The following is a 22,312-nucleotide window of genomic DNA, read 5'->3' on the forward strand; positions in this document are numbered from 1 at the left end:
AGAAGAAATTAAATGAAAGGGGACCTATACAATTAATAAATTAAACCCTGAAGGATTGGTCACCACCTCAAACACTGAAGTGCACTTATTATCAGGCAGATGTGTACATGCGGTCAGGCAACACTTCATTATTCTGAGGGCAACTGAGCCAACGGCAGAAATAAGCTAACCTATTGCCCCATACAGTATGCCGTAATGGGGAGAATACAATGTGAATGGCATTCAAACAGATTGGAGGGGGCTGAACAAAAAAAAAAACTATGTATGTATGAATGCAGGTGATTTTTTAATACAAGGCTGTGCCAGACAGCTGTTGGGCCCTTTAAAGATGGTCTAGCAACGACTTTACTGTGCAAATCCCTGAGGATTTTGTAAAAGGAAGTAACCAGCACCAAGTCCCTTGCTTACTAACTTAATTGGTGATTTTCCACGTAACAAAATGCATGTCTGCGGGCATTAACACATTGTAATCCCAATCCAGGTTTAAAGGTCTTTTGGCTTTAACATATTACATTCGCAGTAAATTAAGCCTACTGCCATTGATGTAATTTTCCATAACACTTCCTCACCAGAACCAGAATTTTAACACTGTGGTATCAAATTATTAGAGACATTCCAAGCTGAATAATCGAACCTTTTATGAAGTTCTTTGAAGGTATAGAGGTGAGCTATTTTTTTGGAAGCCGATGTTAATCTTAACATTTTCAGTGGTGAATGCGAAAGGGTTAGGAGACACACTGGGCCAATCCTTGCTTGAGGATGGTGTAGCCAGGAATTACTCTTACCTTATGATGGGTCCACGGAGGGTTGGGTTACAGATTGGCTAATGCTACCTCATGCATAGTACTGGTTCTCACGGTGACAAGGCTAATGTGTCTGTTTTTTCTGAGCAGGAGAACTCTCACCGCGTGACGTGGGCACGGAAGCGGTGCAGCGTCATCATGCAGTCTCTCTTCGCTCCATGCCATCAAGAGGTGCCCTGCCAGCAGTTCTATGACTGGTGTGTCTTTGACGCTTGTGGGTAGGTAGAGAGTTATTTAATATTTAGTACAAGTGGACACGATTGTTTAGAAAATAACTGATCTGCTGTTTCCATAAGCACTAACATATCGGTGTAGGCCCATTCAGGGCTTTAACCATTAACTTTAGATTCCTTAACGGTTTCGTGCCTGCACTAATACTTCTGTTCTTCCCTCTTTTATGCTTCCCTAAATTGCTCTCACTTGTCTCCGCTTCAAATATTCTTTATATTTTAACAATCTAAAATATCTGCACACCAGCCCCTCTAAATTCGCCATTGCTTGTAACCCTCTGGTGTTGGTTACACGGTTTCTTTATACACCACTCCATATTACTAATGTATCTGTCCATAGCCATCCACACTCCTCAAGGTTTTGTACCCCAGGTCTCCTTCTTGTCCCCTCACAGTGGCCCCGGCCCCAACCCGCCCTGAACATGTAGGGGGCCCCACACAGACCACGTACTGTGCTGAGAGGACCCCATGGAGCTTCCCTCCCCACGCACCGCGGGTGTCTGCGGGGCCTTTGTTATGTCCCTGAGCCCGCCATCCAGTGGCGAACGCACAATGACGGGGTCACACGCAGAATGGGATTAAGAGCCTGTAGCTTTCCTAGATCTCTCCCATATTTATTGGCCTTCAGGTGAATACGGGCCCTCAGAACAGTTGAGGTCGCCTGGAGAGTTAGACTCCAACTCCTTTACCCACAGTAATACAGATGCCTTTGTGAACGGGCCTGTTTTAATTTTTTTACCACGTTTTCGATGGTCCGAATATGGTATTGCTCCAGTCACATTTTTAACTTGCCATATTATACATTCTCTTCATGTTCATGCTTTTCTGCCCATAGCCTTGCTAACTGTATACCAGCTTCCTAACCACCTACTCAAAGCATTTTACCGGCCCCACAAAGATTTATTATCCTGAAAATTGCACGTTCCCACGGGTAACCTATCACAATTTTGTTTACACATCTCTCTTTCTATTATGTGATGCTGTCTCGCCCTCTTATATTTTAAATATTTGTACACTATCGGAGAACTAAAATGTGTCAGAAAGTGATGGTGATGTTTCACCTGGCACATATCGGCTGCTCTAGAATCAGATAAACGTTTGACAAATGCTACTGAGAGTTGGGATGAGCGTCAATGGAAAGAGTAAGGCCCATATTTATACTTTTTGACGCTAAACTGCGCTAACGCAGTTTAGCGTCAAAAAATTTTGCGCCGTCTAACGCCATTCTGAAGCGCCATGCGGGCGCCGTATTTATGGAATGGCGTTAGACGGCGCAATCAGACCGGCGCTGCCTGGTTTGCGTGGGAAAAAACCACGTAGACCAGACAGCGCCGGCGTAGGGGGAAAATGGCGTATGGGCGTCTTAAAATGGGGCAAGTCAGGTTACGTCGAAAAAATCGTCGTAACCCGACTTGCGCCATTTTTTTTCGACGCCCATCCCCCATCAACATGACTCCTATCATTGTAAAGATAGGAGTCATGCCCCCTTGCCCAATGGCCATGCCCAGGGGACTTCTGTCCCCTGGGCATGGTCATTGGGCATAGTGGCATGTAGGGGGGCACAAATCAGGCCCCCCTATGCCACAAAAAATTAAAAACAAAATACTTACCTGAACTTACCTTAATGTCCATGGGATGGGTCCCTCCGTCCTTGGGTGTCCTCCTGGGGTGGGCAAGGGTGGCAGGGGGGGTCCCTGGGGGCAGGGGAGGGCACTCTGGGCTCATTTTGAGCCCACTTGTCCCTTAACGCCATGCCTGACCCAGGCGTTAAAAAGCGGCGCAAATGCGCCGTTTTTAGCCACGCCCACTCCCGGGCGTCTCTTTTGCCCGGGAGTATAAATACCACGTAAAGGCCTGGGAGTCATTTTTTAAGACGGGAACGCCTCCCTTGCATATCATTAACGCAAGGAAGGGGTTCACGCTAAAAAATGACGCACATTCCGGGAACTTTGGCGCTAGACGCCTCTAACGCCATAGTATAAATATGGCGTTAGTTGGCGTTAGTTTAGCGTCGAATTTGCGTCGAAAAAAACGACGCAAATTCGGCGCAAACGGAGTATAAATACGGGCCTAAATTTACATTTTTATGTCATTTTCCTTCAGTATTAAGACCGCTTTTAGAGCCATTTGTTGCAGTCTGGTGTCCTCGTGTGGCCATTTGGGAAGACAATGAATGCATCTCGTTGATTTTTAATGTAGCGTTGAGGCTCTCTTTCCTTCTCTTTTTTTCGGCCTAGCGTTAGCTAAGAACGTTTTATTTTAAATAAAAGCACACATACACGCAATATAATTACTTTAGAGGGTTTTAGCAAGTCCTCTTAGTTCAGTTTGCTTTCAGTGTGTCAGTCACATTTTCCTTCGCCCACCGCTGAAAGCACCCAAGGGCACAGGGTCACCCTCACTTCAGCCGCTGGCTCGCCTCTCTGTGAGTGAAGACGTTTTGCTCTTGCACAACGTGCAGCTACACACACAAATGACTCCCCTTTTACAGTTTTACAAAAAATAATCACAAACATTAACAAAAAGCTGTCAATCAAGAGCAGAACTTTTGGCTCCACCAATGCTTGTTTCTGGTACTGTCTTGTATTACATTGTATTGCAATTGAAATAATGTGATTACAGGTGCGACTCCGGGGGTGATTGTGAATGCCTGTGCACGGCCATTGGCACGTACGCTGAAGAATGCAACCGGCATGGAATCTACGTGCGCTGGAGGACACAAGACCTCTGCCGTGAGTAGTTCCATCTGATATGTTCTGGGTGTTATTTCGTTTTAAGCCTATCTGACTCTCATGAGCTGTTTAAAGATATCTCAGGACAGAACTGATCTACCCAAAACGGATGATAATAAGCCAATAATTTACTTACCTCACCTTATTCCTATCATTATCTACTTGCCTTGTGCCAACTCTGTCTCAGAATTGACTTTTCCCGAGGTTATGTGAAAAGTAGATAAACACATATGCAGCACCGCCATCCAGTGGATAGGCAGAGCTTGAATTGGTTGATGCTGAGGATTGAACAGCATTGGATTAAGAAGTGGCGTCAATGGTGGCCCATCACAAATTAACAGTGGGCAAAACATTTAACTGAAACGCGAATTCCGATTACATAAAAACATTGTTTAAGATGAAATTTGCAACTTTTCGCTATTTTGTCTCGCTGGGCCGAATTTTGCTGTCCATAGAAATGTTGCCCTTTCTTAAGCCACACGAAAGGGCAAGAGAGCAGAAAACACTAGCCCATATTTATACTTTTTTTTGCGTCGCATTTGAGCCGCTTTTTGACGCAAAAGCGTCGCAAACTTACAAAATACAGGCCCATATTTATACTTTTTGACGCAAAACTGCGCCAACGCAGTTTTGCGTCAAAAAAATTAGCGCCGGCTAACGCCATTCTGAAGCGCCATGCGGGCGCCGTATTTATTGAATGACGTTAGCCGGCGTTAGCCGCCGGCGCCGTCTCGTGTGCGTTAAAAAAAACGACGTACACCAGGCAGCGCCGGCGTAGGGGGATATGGAGCTTGGGCGTCAAGAAATGGGGCAAGTCAGGTTGAGGCAATTTTTTCGCCTCAACCCGATTTGCGCCATTTTTTTTCACTCCCAACCCCCATAGAAATGACTCCTGTCCCCTGGGCATGGTCATTGGGCATAGTGGCATGTAGGGGGGCACAAATCAGGCCCCCCTATGCCACAAAAAAAAAAAAAAAAAACACTTCCCTGAACTTACCTTAATGTCCCTGGGATGGGTCCCTCCAGCCTTGGGTGTCCTCCTGGGGTGGGCATGGGTGACAGGGGGTGTCCCTGGGTGCATGGGGGGGCACCTCTGGGTTCCTTCAGAGCCCACAGGTCCCTTAACGCCTGCCTTTTGCAGGTGCTAAAAAACGGCGCAAAAGCGGCCGTACGTCATTTTTTTTGACCCGCCCACTCCCGGGCGTGATTTTTGCCCGGGAGTATAAATCCCACGCACATGCCTCGGAGTCGATTTTTTAGACGGGAACGCCTACCTTGCATATAATTAACGCAAAGTAGGTGTCCACGCTAAAAAATGATGCTAACTCCATGGACTTTGGCGCTAGACGCGTCTAACGCCAAAGTATAAATATGGAGTTAGTTTTGCGTCGAAATTGCGTAAAAAAAAACGACGCAATTTCGGCGCAAACGGAGTATAAATATGCCCCACAATTGCATTTTGTAAGTTTGCGTCGCTTTTGCGTCAGAAAACGACGCAAATGCGGTGCTAAAAAAGTAGAAATAAGGGCATAGGAACCGGAGAAACTATCTTAAATGTTAGTGGTGGCTGAAAAAGCTGAGAAATAATATTACCTGTGTCCCCTCTTCCAATAGCAATGCAGTGTGATAATGGCTTGGAGTACGAAGCTTGTGGTCCAGCCTGCCCACGTACATGCCAGAATATTGACATGAAGCCAGGGCAGCAGTGTGACTCCATTTCTTGCGTGGAAGGCTGCTTCTGCCCACCTGGGAAGGTTTTGCATGGTAAGAAATTAATTGTTATCCCAAATCTTTTCTCTGCTGTACCAGATAGTACGTTATCTTGGATGATCTGTCCTCCTGACATTTACCTAACGTGCCACATATCATAGGTCCAAATAAATATGTTATTCATTATTATTGTTGCTATTATTATTTGTATTAAGTTAATTGCCATTACAGTGCTTAGTTTATAAAATAATAAGTCCTGAGGCCCAAAGTTTTGCTCAGAAGCCTGTGGCCGGTGCTGACAAATATCAGAATTTCAGAATACTAAACTTCGAGATTGATTCCAACTCGTCCCCTTTAGTCCACCCCCTGACACTCCTTGCATCTTCATCGCACTCTCTGTCACATTTTTTTTCTCCATATTTCTCTTCCTCCTCTTTTTTTCCTTTTGTCTTTTCTCTCCCTTGCACTGCAGGTCTGTACTGGGGAACCAAAAGCACCAGCAGCCCATACCATTCGTCTCCTCGCACAATCTCTCTCTTTCCAACCATCCATTGTCTCTCTCTCTTTCTCTCCTCTCGCTTCTCCCTTTCTGATCACTTTCTTTCTCCCCATCTCTTTCTCCCCATCCCTCCCTCTCTTTCTCTCTCCCCTGAAGCCTCCCCGTGCCTGCTGCAATTAATGTCAGGGAGCTGGGGCAAGTGTAAGATGCACCGGGAGCGGCTCTGGGGTTTCAAAACTAGTCTCTAGGGGCTCCAGTCCACTGGGAAAACTCCTGGTGAAAGAAAAGGCCTGTCTGACCCTATAGCTCCAGTTCGGAGTCTGATTAGGAAACGTAAACAATGGGTCCTACTGGCAACTACCAGCTCAAATTGAGCACTGTTTGGTAACCTATTTGATTTGCTTTGCCTTGCCTTGCCTTCATGAGCAGAGGCTTCGTGAACCCCCCACTCTATCTAGCAGCTAGTAAGCTGGGTTCACACGATCACATTTATTAGTGCTTCATGGGTGTCTTCTGTCTGCAGTTTGCATGTAAACACGCATACAAACTCTGTTATGGAATAATACAGTGTCAGATCTTAAGGGCTGTCGGCACAGTGTAACCACTTCAGCCAAGTACTGTGAGGTATACATAGAAAGAGGAATTATGAAAACCGGGGAAACGAGAGAGAAAAGGGTAAGTAGAAGGAGTGCGAGAGAAAAGTGTAGGAAACATAGGAATCATGGGTGAAAGAAAGGGATATAGAAGGAAGAACGGAAATGTGAAAGTAAATGAGGATGATTAGAAGAAGAATGGGTGAACTCCTTAATGGATGAAAGGGTGAAAGGAGGCAACTGGGAGGGTGAAAGCATTGAGAGGATAGATGGAAGAAAGGGGAAAGGAATAGTATATGGATGGATAGAAGGGTGACAGTGTGGGTCAAATAATTGATGTATGTATGTATGGGTGGATAGATGAAACGATAGCATGGAATGATGAGTGGAAGGGAGTAAGTATAGGAGGGTGTGACAGGGTTGGTGGATGAAGTGAGTGATGATGGACTGATTGCTAGATCGAATTATGTAAAGAGGGATGGAATGGTGGAAGGATGAATGGATGAAAAGGTGAGTGGGTGAACAGATGGACTGATGGGTAAGATGGTTGTTTGGATAGGCAAAAGAATGGATAAATGGATGGATGGGTGGACAGATCTAATGGGTGAATGGGTGGATGGAAAGGTGAAGGAGTGATTAGGTGGGATAAGGAAGTACTAGTGGATGGATAGATGGATGGACAGTTGGATGTGTAATGGATGGGAAAAAATGGACGAATAGATGAAAAGTTGAAGGACACTTTCCAAGGGAAGGGCAGGCTTCCTCACTTAGTGCCATTAGACATATTCTTTAGTGTTAGAGTATTTTAATTTTCTAGCTACTCCCTCATTCACAATTTCTTCCTACTGCTTTCCCTGTTTCAGACAATGTCCTCTCATTTTACCTCAATGTTTAACTGAAACACATACTTACACTTAACAGATGTAGCAGTGCTATAGAAATAGGAAATAAAATAAAATACATAGGGCCCGATTTAAGAAAAGTGGTGCTGCATCCATTGCAGTGTCACTTTTCTTGCGTCCCTTATAGCCCTTCTACCGCCGTATTTAATATACCATGCACCATAGCGTGGGGTAGGGGCAATAGCTTCAACATTTTGACGATATTGATGTACTGTGTAGGATTAGCGGCAACATTTTGGTGCTAATTCTGCACAGTATATAGGGGCCCATTGAAAGCAATTGTGTGCCCCCTTTTATCCTTCCAAGAGTGCAGTCTTCAGAACATTGTAATTATCTGAATCATCTTCTCTGACAGTAAGGAGCCTATCTCTCCACTTGCCAGAGAAGGACAACCACAGAATAGCAGCCCACTGTACCTGAGGGACCCTCTGAACTTTAGAGGCCCTCTCAAGTGCAGCAAACCACTTGTAGATGTCACCCCCTCCTTGTAAGGGGAACAATCTTATGCAGGTTTCTAGAATAAAATGTATGTTCTTTGACATTGAACCTTCCAAAACTGCTGTTGGTGCTGCCACTGTGGGGAACTAACCCCAACCCCTGTCTTTCCCTTTCCACAGCTATGGATTTCCTATCTAAGGCCAACTGTTGATGCTGTAGCCTCAGTCTGGCCTCTTCCGACCTCAGCTTTTTGAGTTCCCTATCTAAGGACAGGTCCTCAGGGTTCGATGTGTGGGACACTTCTGACACAGAAGTGACATGGGAATGAGCAGAGGCTGGTCTTTCCCTAACTTGTGTAACCCTAGTGACCTGGCCACTAGGTGTGAAGGGTGCCCTACTTGTGTGTGCCCCCTTCACACTACCAGCTACACTAGGGGCCAGATGTATCAAAGGTTTTTACCCATTCTGTGTCTATGGGAAAAAGTGTTCGTACATATGGCCCTAGGTGTTTTTTAAGAGAAAGATCTGTGGAAGGACCCTCCCCTGTGTCTTCAGGACCCTCTCCTGAATCTACCTGGTCAGGTTCCCCCTCTATCTCCTCCTCTGGTTGTACATGACCTTTAGGATGCTCCAGGTCATCTTGCAAGAGGAGATTCAAGTGGAAATCCTTATTGGGGTTCTTCCCAATCCCTAAGCTTCTTTCTAAGCAGAGCCCCCTCAGACTTTTAAAATTGAGATTCTCATAGGTTGTCTTGAAAACCTTGGGGGTAGCTTCAAAAGAAGACATAGTGATAGAAAAGGTAGGAAGAAGGAGTAAGAATGCACAACTATTTCACCTAACTTTTTAGAGAGAAAGAAAAACATTTTGGAAAACAGTTTCTTTAGAGTGAGATTGAGACTGCTAGGTACAGTTGTATATAGCTCTAAGTATTAGAGTATACTTTTCATGTGAAAAGCACCAGTGACAAAGTGATACAGCAATTGCAAGTACCTATCCCATTGCTGCACCACCAATGTGTGAAGCTGGCCTGGTTTGTAGTGGGTACCAGAGGTACTTACACCAGGTCCAGGGATCCACCTCAGTGAAATGTAGGCAGTGTCTATCAGCTTAGGCTGTCGTGGGGTAGCTGTAGCAGAGCAGCCAAGGCTGAACTAGGAGAAATGCATAGCTCTTTCAATACCACTATAGTCACACAGTACTGATACTCAAGAAAGACAATACTCAGTGTTACCAAAAATAAAAGTACTTTATTTTAGTGACACAAGGCAAAAATATCTTAGAGGTAATACTCTTACTGGGGGTAAGTAGTATACACAATATATACACCAGTAACCAAAATCAGGTAAGTAAACAGTCATAGAATATTTCAAACAGTGAAAAACACAATAGATTGCAATGGGCCTAGGGGCAACACAAACCATATACTAAAATAGTGGAATGCGAATGTCAGATTCCCCCCTAGGCAAGTGTAGTGTGTAGAGGGGCGCTGGGAGTGTGAGAAAACACCAAAGGTAAGTAAAATACCCTCACCCAGAGCCCAGGAAAACAGTAGTAAAGTACAGCAGGTTTCCTCAGTAAACACTAGAAGTTGTGGTAAAGGATTATGCAAAGACCAAGCAAGACTGCAAGAAACCAACAATGGATTTCTGGACCTGAAGACCTGTGGAGGGAGGAGACCAAGTCCAGAAGTGGAGGAAGAGTCCAGGAAGAACAGGAGATCCTGCCAACCTGGATGAAGGTGCAAAAGTAGATTCTCTGGTTAGAAGAAAAATACAGAAATGCACCAAAAAAGACAGCTGTGGGTTCCTGAGATGTCCCACGTCGAGTTGTTGGATGCAGGCTGTTTTCGTTGCTGGATTTCGCCAGCAAGCCTTGGTTCACACAAGAAGTCATTTTGCATCAAAGAGGCACTGCCTGGGCCCAGGAGGGACCTGGAGGTCTCAACTCAGACTGAGGAGACAGAGGGGACTCGCAGCACTTGAGAGAGCCCTGAGAAGACCAGGTAGCACCCACAGGAGTCCCAGGACAGGGGGACAAAAGAGTTGCAAAGTGCTGTCATCGCGGCACTACACAAAGGGACCCCACACCACCAGAGAACAACTCAGGGAGCTGAGCATCGCAGGATAGAGTACTGGGGACCTGAGCTACGCTGTGCACAAAGACCTTTTGAAAGAAGTGCACAGAAGCCCAAGGAGCTGCAGAAGACGCAGTGCACAGGAGTACTGTCTGGCACAGGGAGGCAAGCTCTTACCTCCACCAAATTTGGACAGCTGGACCTTTGGACAGTCGGGATAGCTTCTGTCCACCACCTGTGTTCCCGGGATCATGCTCGTCAACAGGAAAGGAGTCCCAGAGTACCGGTTGTCGCTGCAGAGAGGTGCCTGCTGAAGCAGGGAAGTGACTCTGTCACTCTACAGGAGATTCCTTTGGTCCTTCTGGTGCAGAATGAAGACAGGCAGTCCCCAGACCATGCACAATCTGGAAACTGTTGCAGTTTCTGGCTGGAGTTGAAGTTGCAGGGTCACAGTAGCCTTTCTGGATACTTTGTTGCAGTTACAGCGGTTCCTGGAGCAGTCTGCGGTTGATCAGACGATCAGAAGCTGAAGCAGAGGATGCAGAGGAGTCCTGGTGGAGTCTTGCAAACAGAATCTGAGGAAACACACGAAGGATAGACCCTAAATAGCCCTGAGAGGGGGATTGGCTACCTACCCAGGTATGCACCTATCAGGAGGGGTCTCTGACGTCACCTGCTTGCACTGGCCATTCAGATGCTCCCAGACTGTTCCCTCTGGAGGAGCTCTGGGCACCACCCTTGGGGTGGTGATGGACAGGGGAGTGGTCACTCCCCTTTCCATTGTCCAGTTTCACGCCAGAGCAGGGACTGGGGGTCCCTAAACCGGTGTAGACCGGATTATGCAAGAAACCATTTGTGCCCTTCAAAGCATTTCCAGAGGCTCTGGGAGGATAACCCTCCCATGCATGTGACACCTATTTCCGATGGGGGATGGTGTAACACCCCTCTTCTAAATGAAATGCATTGTTCTGCCTTCCTGGGCTTCAGCTGCTCAAGCCCCAGGAGGGCAGAAACCTGTCTGTGAGGTGGCAGTAGCTGGGGCTGCAGTGGAAACATATGGTGGACCCCCCAGAGTGCATGGAATTGCCCCCCCCAATACGAGATTTGGACTGGGGGTTCAATTTCACAATCTTAGACACCTCACATGGCCATATTTGGAGTTACCATTGTGAAGCTACATATGAGGGGGATCCAGTGTGCTAATCTGATTCGGAATATGGAGTCACTAACCTATAGTGACAAATTTTGTAAACAGAAAGAGCATAAGCACTGGAGTTCTGATTAGCAGAACTCCAGTGACACAGTGAAGCATACTGACAACACATATAGGCCACAAACTATGAGCACTGGGGTCCTGACTAGCAGGATCCCAGTGAGACAGTAAAAACACACTGACAAACAGGCAGAAATTGGGGGTAACATGCCAAGCAAGATGGTACTTTCCTACACTTCAGGGTCTGGTCTCCAGCTGACATATCATGTTAGTTGGTGATTCAGTTGAGAAGCAAAGAGACCTAGGTTGCAAGGACCCCATCTTTCCATTAAAGATAGAGATATGTTCCAATCCAGCTTCCAGTTGGTGTGGTCCGTAAAGTTCCTGGAGTTCCAGTCTGCTACAGTGTTCTTGATTTCTGGAAGATATTCCACTGTTACAGAGATCTTTTTCTGAAGGCAATAGTGCCAGAAATTCCTTTGCTGCTTCTGAGAGGGCTTTCGATTGATTGCCCCCCAGGCGATTGATGTGCTGGACTGCTGATATGTTATCCATCCTCAGTAGTATTGAGCAACATACTTTGTCCTTAGTGAGAGATTTGATTGTAAATGACCCCGCCAGGAGTTCCAGGCAAATAATATGAAGACAGAGTTCTTCCTCTGACCATCTGCCTTCCATGGATATCTCCCCGCATCTGGTCCCCCATCCCAGACGACTGGCAACTGATTCTATTATCATGTCTGGCGACATGCCGAATATTGCTGTCCCATTCCAAGCTTCCATGTGGTCTATCCACCACTGGAGTTCTGTTTTGGCTTCTGGAGATAAGGAGATTATTTCTGAGTAAGTTAACCCTTTTTGAAGATGAGATGCTTTTAGTCTCTGCAATGCACGGTAATGAAGGGGACCTGGGAAGATGGCCTGAATTGAAGAGGATAGAAGTCCCACTATCTTGGCTAATTGGCAGAGAGATATATTTTCCCTTCTGAGAACCTTCTTGAGTTCTTTCCGAATCTTGGAACGTTTCGAGAATGGAAGGCTGAGTGATGCTGTGACTGAGTTTATGAGGAATCTCCAAAAGACAATTTGTTGGGTTGGCAATAATTCCGACTTTGATTTGTTGATGACAAAACCGAGATTTTGAAGGAGCGCAATAGTCATGTTCAGATTGTATCTGAGCTGAACTAAGGATTGATCCATCAGAAGAATGTCATCCAAATAAATAATCATCCTTATTCCCCTGGTACGAAGGAATTCTACTTCTGGATGCAGGAGTTTGGTGAAACACCAAGGGGCTGAGGATAGTCCGAAAGGGAGAGCTCTGAATTCATATATTTGCCCTTTCCATGCAAAGTGAAGAAATCTCCTGTGAGGAGGAAACATGGGAACTGAAAGCTACGATTCCTTGAGATCCAACCTGACCATCCAATCTTTCGAGAGAAGGATGTCTCTCAATTGAAGAATACCTTCCATCTTGAAGTGATGATAAATTATCCACTTGTTGAATTCTTTCAAGTTTATGACAGGGCGAAAGCCTTTGTCTTTTTTCTTTACTAGAAATATATTGCCCCAAAAAACATTTGGGTGAAGTATTGACCTGCAAATGGCTCTTTTCTGTAGAAGTTCCTGTACTTAGAAATCTATAAGCTTTGTCTCCTGTGTCAAGAACACTAAAGGTCTGGGGCGAGTTTGTTGGATTAAAGTTCCATAAAACTTGATGTGAAAACCCCAAACTGATTGAAGGATCCATGGATCCTTTGTTATTGTTTCCCAGTTGTGAAGTCTTCCCCCAAGATTTTGAGGGGAAGAAGGGATAATGCTTACCAGAATTTCCTCCTGGTGCATTGGCTCCTCCTCTGATGCGGTTGGTTCTGCCCCTGCTGGAATCTCTGCAGGGATAGAAGGTTCCCTGATGACTGTCATTCCATCCGTTGTTCCTTTTGGGATATCCTCTGAAGGGGCCTTGATAGGTAAAAACTGCTGGGAGAGCGACCCTTTACTTGCCGGTCCCAGCAAAAACCTTTGCAAGGAAAATCTTTTTTATTGAAGTTTGGGCCTTGTCTAGGGCAGAGAAGGTTGCTACAAATTTCCCAAGTTCCTTAGCAAAAGAATCACAAAAAAGGTTGCCCTGGGCTATAGCTCCCGCCTCTGATGTCGCCAGTTCCCCAAGTTTGGGATCTATTTTAATTAGAAGGGATCTCCTGAGTTCTGCTGCCAAAGCGTAGTTCACATTCCCTAAGAGGCACATGGCCCTTTATGCCCAACCGGTGATAATGTAAACAGGTAACAAATATCCAGTTTGTTTAGCCTGTTCAGCTAACTGGATGATCTGTGTTAGTGGACCAACAACATCTAGAAGTTTATCCTTGCAACTCCTCCAGGATCTATCAGTTCAGTTTTCGGACCCTTAATATATTTGCTAAAGAAGGTACATAGCTTAGTATCAATGTCAGGTGTAATTACCACTTGGCCAGGAAGGGAAGATCTGGGTCATTCTGCCTTAAGCTTCACCCTGACATCTTTTTCTAAAGGTTGGCAAATTTTATTGGCTACTTAGTCAACCACTTTAGGTTCAGGGACTCAATCAGAGGATCTGGGGTGATAAATATCTGAAGGGATAAACAGGTCAAATTGACCCATGTCTTCATCTGGAGAATCAGGGGAAACAGAGTTACGACGCCATGGTCTGCTCATTTCTTGGTCCTCATCAGATGAAATTTCAGCATCCAATACACCCTCCCTTCAATGGGGGACCCCAAAGAAAGGGTCTGGATTTTTTGCGAGGAAATTGCTAATTTCTCCGGGTTGGTCCCCCTCCCGGTAGGCAAATGTTTAAGTGTGCGCGCACTCTTATGGAAGGTCTCTGTAAGTTTATCGAAACCTTATAGGTGCCCCACGTCACGCTTAGTGGCCTTCAGTCCCCCTGATTTAATACCACTAGGACCTGGTTTAGGTTGAACGGTTTCGCTAAAATCCCCTGGAATGCTCTTAGTAAGCTTATCAACTTGTTCCTGATGAGGCGCAGCACATTAGAAACGGCGATAGAAAGCGCTTGATTCACCTCTTGGGGAAGACGTTGAGTAGGCCACTTCTGTTCTGCATCCTTAAAGGATGTATTTTCATTGCCAATATTATGGTCCATAATATAAGGGTGAGATCACAAAACTATTAACAGTAATACTTAACAATAACAATATATAATATATTTTTGTGATTGAGAAAATAGTGTTTTTACAATTTTTTATATAATGTAAAATTTCACCCAATATAAATATGTATGGGTAGCTCACTCGCTGGTGCTCTTAAAATAAATCTATTCAGAAAATATATAAACACAACAAGATGGTGCTATTGTATTAGAAAAATACACCAAAAACAGAAGAGCGAGGGTTGGTTCGGGGAAGTGATGCGCCTGAAAGGAATTCCAAGAATTTCCTGATAGGGCTTCCCCAAAACCTGCGTAGCAGTCAGATGAAGCGCTCACACGAAGCCGCTTCAGAGGCTGCTGAAACACCTGACAGGTGGCCAAGCGGCACGCATGAGCGCCCTTGCAGGACCTGTGAGAAAAATAAGCAATACGTGTTCAGGCAAAAAGCCTACTGTGCTAATAATATAAATTGAATTAAGAATATACAAGACAATATTAATCTATAAAAAACGCTATTTCCACAATTAAGAGTACGTCACAAAAGGGGAGTAGCACTTAACTGACAAGCAGTGAAGAAAAAGAAACAGGAAGGGACATCTTATCTATTTATATGGTGGATTGTGTTGTGATTGGACTATGTTTGGACTCTGATACCATGGGACTCATAAGACATGTAGTCTTTATTTTTTCTTTTCTTCTTTGAATCTGCTGTATTAATAAAGTGAAGAAAGTTATGCATAATCCTCGCCTCTGGTCCTGACATAACATTGCGTGTGTCTACGTGAGTGTGGATGTTCCTTTGTTCAATTAGACTTCGTACATGGTGTCCAGTGCAAACTTCTTCAGTCTTCTTTTTCAAGCACATTTCCTGCCGAAGGACTGCACATTAATTTGTGCGTGCGTGGGGGGAGGGGGAGCGATAAATAAAAATGAAAATTTAAAAAATTACACTTAACTCCCTCGCTGCACCGCTCCATCTGCTTCTTCTCTGCTGACTGCAGGCACAGGCTCCCAGCCTGCCCTGCGGCCAATCCTGACGCTGCTTAAAGCAGAATCAGGATTGGCTGGGAGCGCCCAGCCAGGACGCTCACCGGTAGACTGTGCCGGCCACACACACATGCGCTCTGAGTGGAGTGCTCTGTGCACTCTTCTCAAGTGCTCATCAACCCCGTGGCCCCGTCTCTTTTCAAGAAAACGATAATAAACACAGTTTATTATCGTTTTCTTGAAAAGGTTTTTCACCTGCATGGAGGAGCCACCCCTGGGACAACCACAGGAGGCCTATGCAATTCAACCCTCGTATATCAGGTCTGATTTTGATTAAATCCCCGGACGTATAGAAATGGTAGACAGACTTGTGACTCTATGCAATTATATTTGTTTTGGGCACGGTTTATGGTCCTAGGTTGCTCTCACCCATACCTTAACAGGTGCTGAAATAAAGGAAGGGCTTTCCGTTAAGTTCTGTTCTCAATGTAAAGAGAGGAAGATATTCCGGTGTGAAACACGTGCTTGCTAGAAGGTTCATGCTCTAGAGCATTGCTTTGTGGTGGCTGTGTAGTTCCTCTGTGTGCTATTGAATTAAAATTACCGGTTGCTGCAGTACCTTTGTTAATGTACCATGGAGTCAATTCACCGAAACCCCAGAGGTAGCGGAAGTGACATCATATGCCCTTTGACCTCCACTTTCACTCGCACATGCATACTTACACTCTGTCACATAAACACACTTTCACCCAAAAGCACGCACACAACATACACTTAAAAGCATTTTTTACTTACCTCGGCTGCCATATACTCCATTTTTATTACACTATTATTAAATAGTAAATTATTATTATTCACTATTAGTGTAATAAAAAATAAACACCCCCACTAACGTCCATAAGGACGAGCTGCCACTGTGTTCCTGTCACTGAATTTTCCACCTCTAAGGCCAGGGGTCACAAAGGCAATGGCAGGGATCGCACTGGGCGAGCCAGGGGTAGTAGCTGCGACCCCTAAATAAAGACCAGGTAGCGTGTTTGTATTTTATTTGCACATGTTTTGGGGGAATTTATTGGTTTCTAAATGTGGAATAAAGCTTTACATTTGTCTGACTGAAAAAGAAAAAAAAGACAGGTTTCAAAGTGCAAAGCTCCTTCTGACTTAAAAAGAAAAAAAAGATAGGTTTCAAAGTGCAAAGCTCCTATTTGTTTTACGTGATGTACAGGAAGAATGACAGTTGTGGTACATTTTTCATATACCCGTATCATAGATCTTCTCTACAATTGAATGCACAACGTGGTGCAGTTTTAGTTTGACTGACATTTTATTGCAAAGATAATCATAAATGTGTTTTAGTTTGATTTTTTTGTGAAGTGCAGTTTGTCGTTTTTGTAATTTCTACGGAGTGACTGGCGAATTAACGTGTTTCATCCTGTATGTTTGTTGATGAGGGCCTCGGTTCAAAAGTGTTCGACTTACATAGTTTTGCCATCCAAACGATTCACGCCGAACACGCTGCTGATCTGATGACCTTTTGTCAAATGGACATGCTGGGCTGGTCCAGGATTTTTATGGCCAAGATCCAGGTTGATAATACGACATGTGGTTGTGTGCACGCCTTGCTGTTCATTACATTTGTTGGTTCTAATGAAAGGTATGGCAGACACTGTGGTACCAGTGACCTAGCCAGACTGAAGTGGTTTCCCATGTTTTAAATCTCTCTTCTTTCTGTGAGTTTGGCGGTTGTTTTTCCCGGTATGTGGTCCTGTGTATGTATGGTCGTGTGCCATACGTGCTGTGTTTTTGTCTGGTGTAGTTTGTGAAAGGGCAGGAAGGTTGTCTTACTTCATCTAGGCCATTTCCAATGTCTGAGTTGCCTGATTGTCTTTGGATGGAGCAGGTTGTGTTCTATTAAATGAAGGCTATGTGGTGTTCTCTGTTTCCCCACTCCATGTGAGTGAGGTCACAGTAGGAAAGGTTTTGTTTGGTCAAATCCACCAGTGTCCGTTGCTCAGGTCAGATAGTGCTGTAAGCTGTGATTACTACATTGTAGCCTGTTGGGCGATATCTGTACCAGGCAACTTTCAAGTGAAAAGCTTCAAGATGTATACCGACTTCAAGTCTGGCCTTTACCTCCCGGTAACTTTCAGTGTAATTCATTGGAAATAATTGTTTAAGTTGAGATGTTCATAGTGCACATTTAAGGATTGAGAATGTGGAAAATCAGTAAGAAACTCTGTGCAACTAGAAACTAAAAGTTCTATGCTTGTTGGTATGATATTGAAGCGTCTACATTTTTCTACATGCAGGACCAGAATTTACATTTAGTTCTATTTGAAGGGAATACAGAAATGTCAAAAGAGCATGCCCTCTGCCGAAAAGGTGTGAGAACTATTGAAGGATCCAGTTTAAGAATCCATTAGTAGAAAAGCTGATAATCTGCTCCTGCAGTGTTACTCTCTGTGTGGACTAGCGTTCCAGGCTTCCAGCTTGATCTGAATTTATAGAAAGAATTGCCAAGAGTTTTTTGAAGCCGTTGGTATGAGGAAGTAGCCTCTTTCTAGCATGGTTACCCCCATTTTGGCCTGTTTGTCAATGTTTGTCAGTGTGGTTTTACTGTCTCACTGGGATCCTGCTAGCCAGGGCCCAGTGCTTATAGTGAAAACCCTATGTTGTCAGTGTGTTTGATATGTGTCACTGGGATCCTGCTAGCCAGGACCCCAGTGCTCTTAAGTTTGTGGCCTATATGTGTTCCCTGTGTGGTGCCTAACGGTATCACCGAGGCTCTGCTAACCAGAACCTCAGTGTTTATGCTCTATCTGCTTTTAAAATTGTCACTGCAGGCTAGTGACTAATTTTTCCAATTCTGATTGGCAAACTGGAACACCCTTATAATTCCCTAGTATATGGTACCTAGGTACCCAGGGTATTGGGGTTCCAGGAGATCCCTATGGGCTGCAGCATTTCTTTTGCAACCCATAGGGAGCTCAGACAATTCTTACACAGGACTACTACTGCAGCCTGAGTGAAATAACGTCCACGTTATTTCACAGCCATTTTACACTGCACTTAAGTAACTTATAAGTCACCTATATGTCTAACCCTCACTTGGTGAAGGTTAGGTGCAAAGTTACTTAGTGTGTGGGCACCCTGGCACTAGCCAAGGTGCCCCCACATTGTTCAGGGAAAATTCCCCGAACTTTGTGAGTGCGGGGACACCATTACACGCGTGCACTACATATAGGTCAATACCTATATGTAGCGTCACAATGGTAACTCCGAACATGGCCATGTAACATGTCTAGGATCATGGAATTGTCACCCCAATACCATTCTGGTATTGGGGGGACAATTCCATGCATCCCTGGGTCTCCAGCATAGAACCCGGGTACAGCCAAACTAACATTCCGGGGTCTCCACTGCAGCTACTGCCTCTGCCAACCCCTCAGACAGGTTTATGCCCCCCTTTGGGCCTGGGCAGCATGGTCCCAGGAAGGCAGAACAAAGGATTTCCTCTGAGAGAGGGTGTTACACCCTCTCCCTTTGGAAATAGGTGTAAAGGGCCTGGGAGGAGTAGCCTCTCCTGGCCTCTAGAAATGCTTTGAAGGGCACAGATGGTGCCCTCTCTGCATAAGCCAGTCTACACCGGTTCAGGGATCCTCCCAGCCCTGCTCTGGCGCGAAACTGAACAAAGGAAAGGGGAGTGACCACTCCCCTGACCAGCACCTCCCAGGGGAGGTGCCCAGAGCTCCTCCAGTGTGTCCCAGACGTCTGCCATCTTGGATGCAGAGGTGTGAGGGTACAATGGACAGCTCTGAGTGGCCAGTGCCAGCAGGTGACGTCAGAGACTCCTCCTGATAGGTGCTTACCTTTCTCTGTAGCCAATCCTCCTCTGTGGGCTATTTAGGGTCTCTCTTGTGGGTATCTCACCAGATAACGAATGCAAGAGCTCACCACTTCCCTCTTCGACTTCTGCCAAGGATCAACCGCTGACTGCTCCAGGATGCCTGCATAACCGCAACAAAGTAGCAAGAAGACTACCAGCAACAAGGTAGCGCCTCATCCTGCCGGCTTTCTCAACTGTTTCCTGGTGGTGCATGCTCTGAGGGCTGTCTGCCTTCACCCTGCACTGGAAGCCAAGAAGAAATCTCCTGTGGGTCGACTGAATCTTCCCACTGCCAAAGCAGGCACCAAACTTCTGCATCATCGGTCCTCTGGGTCCCCTCTCATCCTGACGAGCGTGGTCCCTGGAACACAGGAGCTGGGTCCAAGTGTCTTCGACAGTCCAGTGGCCCTTCTGTCCAAATTTGGTGGAGGTAAGTCCTTGCCTCCCCATGCCATACAGTAATCCTGTGTACTGCGTGAACTGCAGCTGCTCAGGCTTCTGTGCACTTTTGCAAGACTTCCTTTGTGCACAGGCTAGCCCCGGTCCCCAGCACTCCGTCCTGCATTGCCCAACTCGCTGAGTTGGACTCCGACATCGTGGGACCCTCTTTTGTGACTCTGAGTCGACCATTGTCCTCAGATCTTCTAAGTGCCTGTTCAGGTGCTTCTGCGGGTGCTGCCTGTTTCTGCTAGGGCTCTATGTGTTGCTGAGTGCCCCCTCTGTCTTCTCCTCCAAGAGGCGACCTCTTGGTCCTTCCTGGGCCCTAGCAGCACCCAAAATCCTCTATCTCGACTCTTGCAGCTATCAAGGCTTGTTTGCGGTCTTTCTGTGTGGAAACAACTCTGCATCCTCTGGCAGGCCGTGGGACATCTTCTGACCAAATGAGAAGTTCCAGGTACCTTTCATTGTTGCAGAATCTTCAGCTTCTTCCACCCAGAGGCAGACCTTTTGCACCTTCTTACGGGGTTTATTAGGCTCCTGCCCCTCCTGGACACTTGCGTGACTCTTGGACTTGGACCCCTTCCTTTACAGGTCCTCAGGTCCAGGAATCCATCTTCAGTGTTTTGCAGTCAGTTGTTGTCCTTGCAGAATCCCCTATCTCGACTTTACTGTCTTTCTGGGGTAGTAGGGTATCTTTACTCCTACTTTTCAGGGTCTTGGGGTGGGGTATCTTGGACACCCTTAGTGTTTTCTTACACTCCCAGTGGTCCACTACACACTACACTAGGCCTGGGGTCCATTTGTGGTTTGCATTCCACTTTTGGAGTATATGGTTTGTGTTGCCCCTAGGCCTATTTCTCCCTATTGCATTTGATTGTGTTCTACATTGCACTACTTTTCGAACTGTTTCTTACCTGATTTTTGGTTTGTGTGCATATAATTTGTGTATATTACTTACCTCCTAAGGGAGTATATCCTCTGAGATACTTTTGGCATATTGTCACTAAAAAAAAGTACCTTTATTTTTGGTAACTCTGAGTATTGTGTTTTCTTATGATATAGTGCTATATGATATAAGTGGTATAGTAGGAGCTTTGCATGTCTCCTAGTTCAGCCTAAGCTGCTCTGCTATAGCTACCTATATCAGCCTAAGCTGCTAGAACACCTCTAATCTACTAATAAGGGATAACTGGACCTGGCACAAGGTGTAAGTACCACAAGGTACCCACTATAAGCCAGGCCAGGCTCCTACACAGTGCTTATGCTCTCTCTGATTCCAGATTTGTATTTACATACTGGTAACCCAGTATTCCAGTCCAAACTGGCATACTGGTCCCCCTTATCAGTCCCTATTATATGGTACCTAGGTACCCAGGGCATTGGGGTTCCAGGCGATCCTTATGGGCTGCAGCATTTCTTTTGCCACCATAAGGAACTCATACAAACAGTTCTTCAGGACTGCCATTGGAGCCTGAGTGAAATAGTGCAAGCACCATTTCACGGCCATTTTCACTGAACCAGGTAACTTATAAGTCACCTATATGTCTAACCTTCAGTTCCTGAAGGCTAGGTGCAAAGTTACTGTGTGTGACGGCACCTCTGCACTAGCAGAGGTGCCCCCATTTTATCCAGGACCAATTTCCAGGACTTCCCTGACTTCGTGAGTGCGGGGACGCCATTATAAGTGTGCACTACAAATAGGTAAATACACATATGTAGCTTCACAAAGTTTTCTAAATTGTCACTGGAGTTCTGCTAATCAGAACTCCAGTGCTTATGCTCTCTCTGTTTCTAAATTTGTCACTAAGTACTAGTGACTCAGTATTTCACTCCAAATTGGCATACTGGACCCCCCTTATAAGTCCTTAGTATATGGTACATAGCTACCCAGGGCATTAGGATTCCAGGGGATCCTTATGGGCTGCAGCATTTCTTTTTCCACCCATAAGGAGCCCATACAAAGGCTTCCACAGATCTGCCATTGCAGCCTGTGTGACATAGTGCATGCACTATTTCACAGCCATTTTCACTGCACCAGGTCATTTATAAGCCACCTATATATCAGGTCTTCCAACTCTGAAGGCTGGGTGCAAAGTACCTGTGTGTGAGGGCACCCCTGCACTAGCAGAGGTGCCCCCACGTCGTCCAGGCCCATTTTCCCGGACTTCGTGAGTGCGGGGACGCCATTTTAATTGTGCACTGTACATAGGTCAAAATCTATGCACAGCTTCACAATTGTCACTCCGAATATGGCCATGTGAGGTGTCTAGGATTGAGAAATTGTACCCCCCAATCTGATCCAGGTATTGGGGGCTAATTCCATGCACCCTGGGGGCTCCACCATGGACCCTGCCATACCAGCCTTCTGAGGTTTTCACCGCAGCCCCAGCTGCTACCACCTCACAGACAGGCGTCTGCCCTCCACAGGCTTGAGCAGCTCAATCCCAGGAAGGAAGAACAATGCATTTCCTTTAGGAGAGGGGTGATACACCCTCTCCCTTTGTAATTAGGTGTTACTGGCATGGGAGGGGTTTCCTCGCAGAGCCTCTGAAAATGCTTTGAAGGGCACAGATGGGGCCCTCCTTGCATAATCCAGTCTACACCAGTTCAGGGACCCCCAGTCCCTGCTCTGGCATGAAACTAGACAAAGGAAAG

At 45.7% G+C, this 22,312-nt stretch overlaps 1 protein-coding gene across 1 annotated transcript in view; it reads left to right on the forward strand.

The window, feature by feature from the left end:
* LOC138261625 (SCO-spondin-like) overlaps positions 1–22,312 on the forward strand; it is a 1,514,343-nt gene that overhangs the window by 227,479 nt on the left and 1,264,552 nt on the right. Inside the window, exons 24-26 of the mRNA XM_069210750.1 lie at positions 894–1,021; positions 3,656–3,765; positions 5,380–5,529. Of these exons, the coding sequence (XP_069066851.1) occupies positions 894–1,021; positions 3,656–3,765; positions 5,380–5,529 (388 nt within the window). The remainder of the gene's footprint in view (positions 1–893; positions 1,022–3,655; positions 3,766–5,379; positions 5,530–22,312) is intronic.

This window comes from Pleurodeles waltl, chromosome 10 (assembly GCF_031143425.1).
Source record: "Pleurodeles waltl isolate 20211129_DDA chromosome 10, aPleWal1.hap1.20221129, whole genome shotgun sequence".
Lineage (NCBI taxonomy): Eukaryota > Metazoa > Chordata > Amphibia > Caudata > Salamandridae > Pleurodeles > Pleurodeles waltl.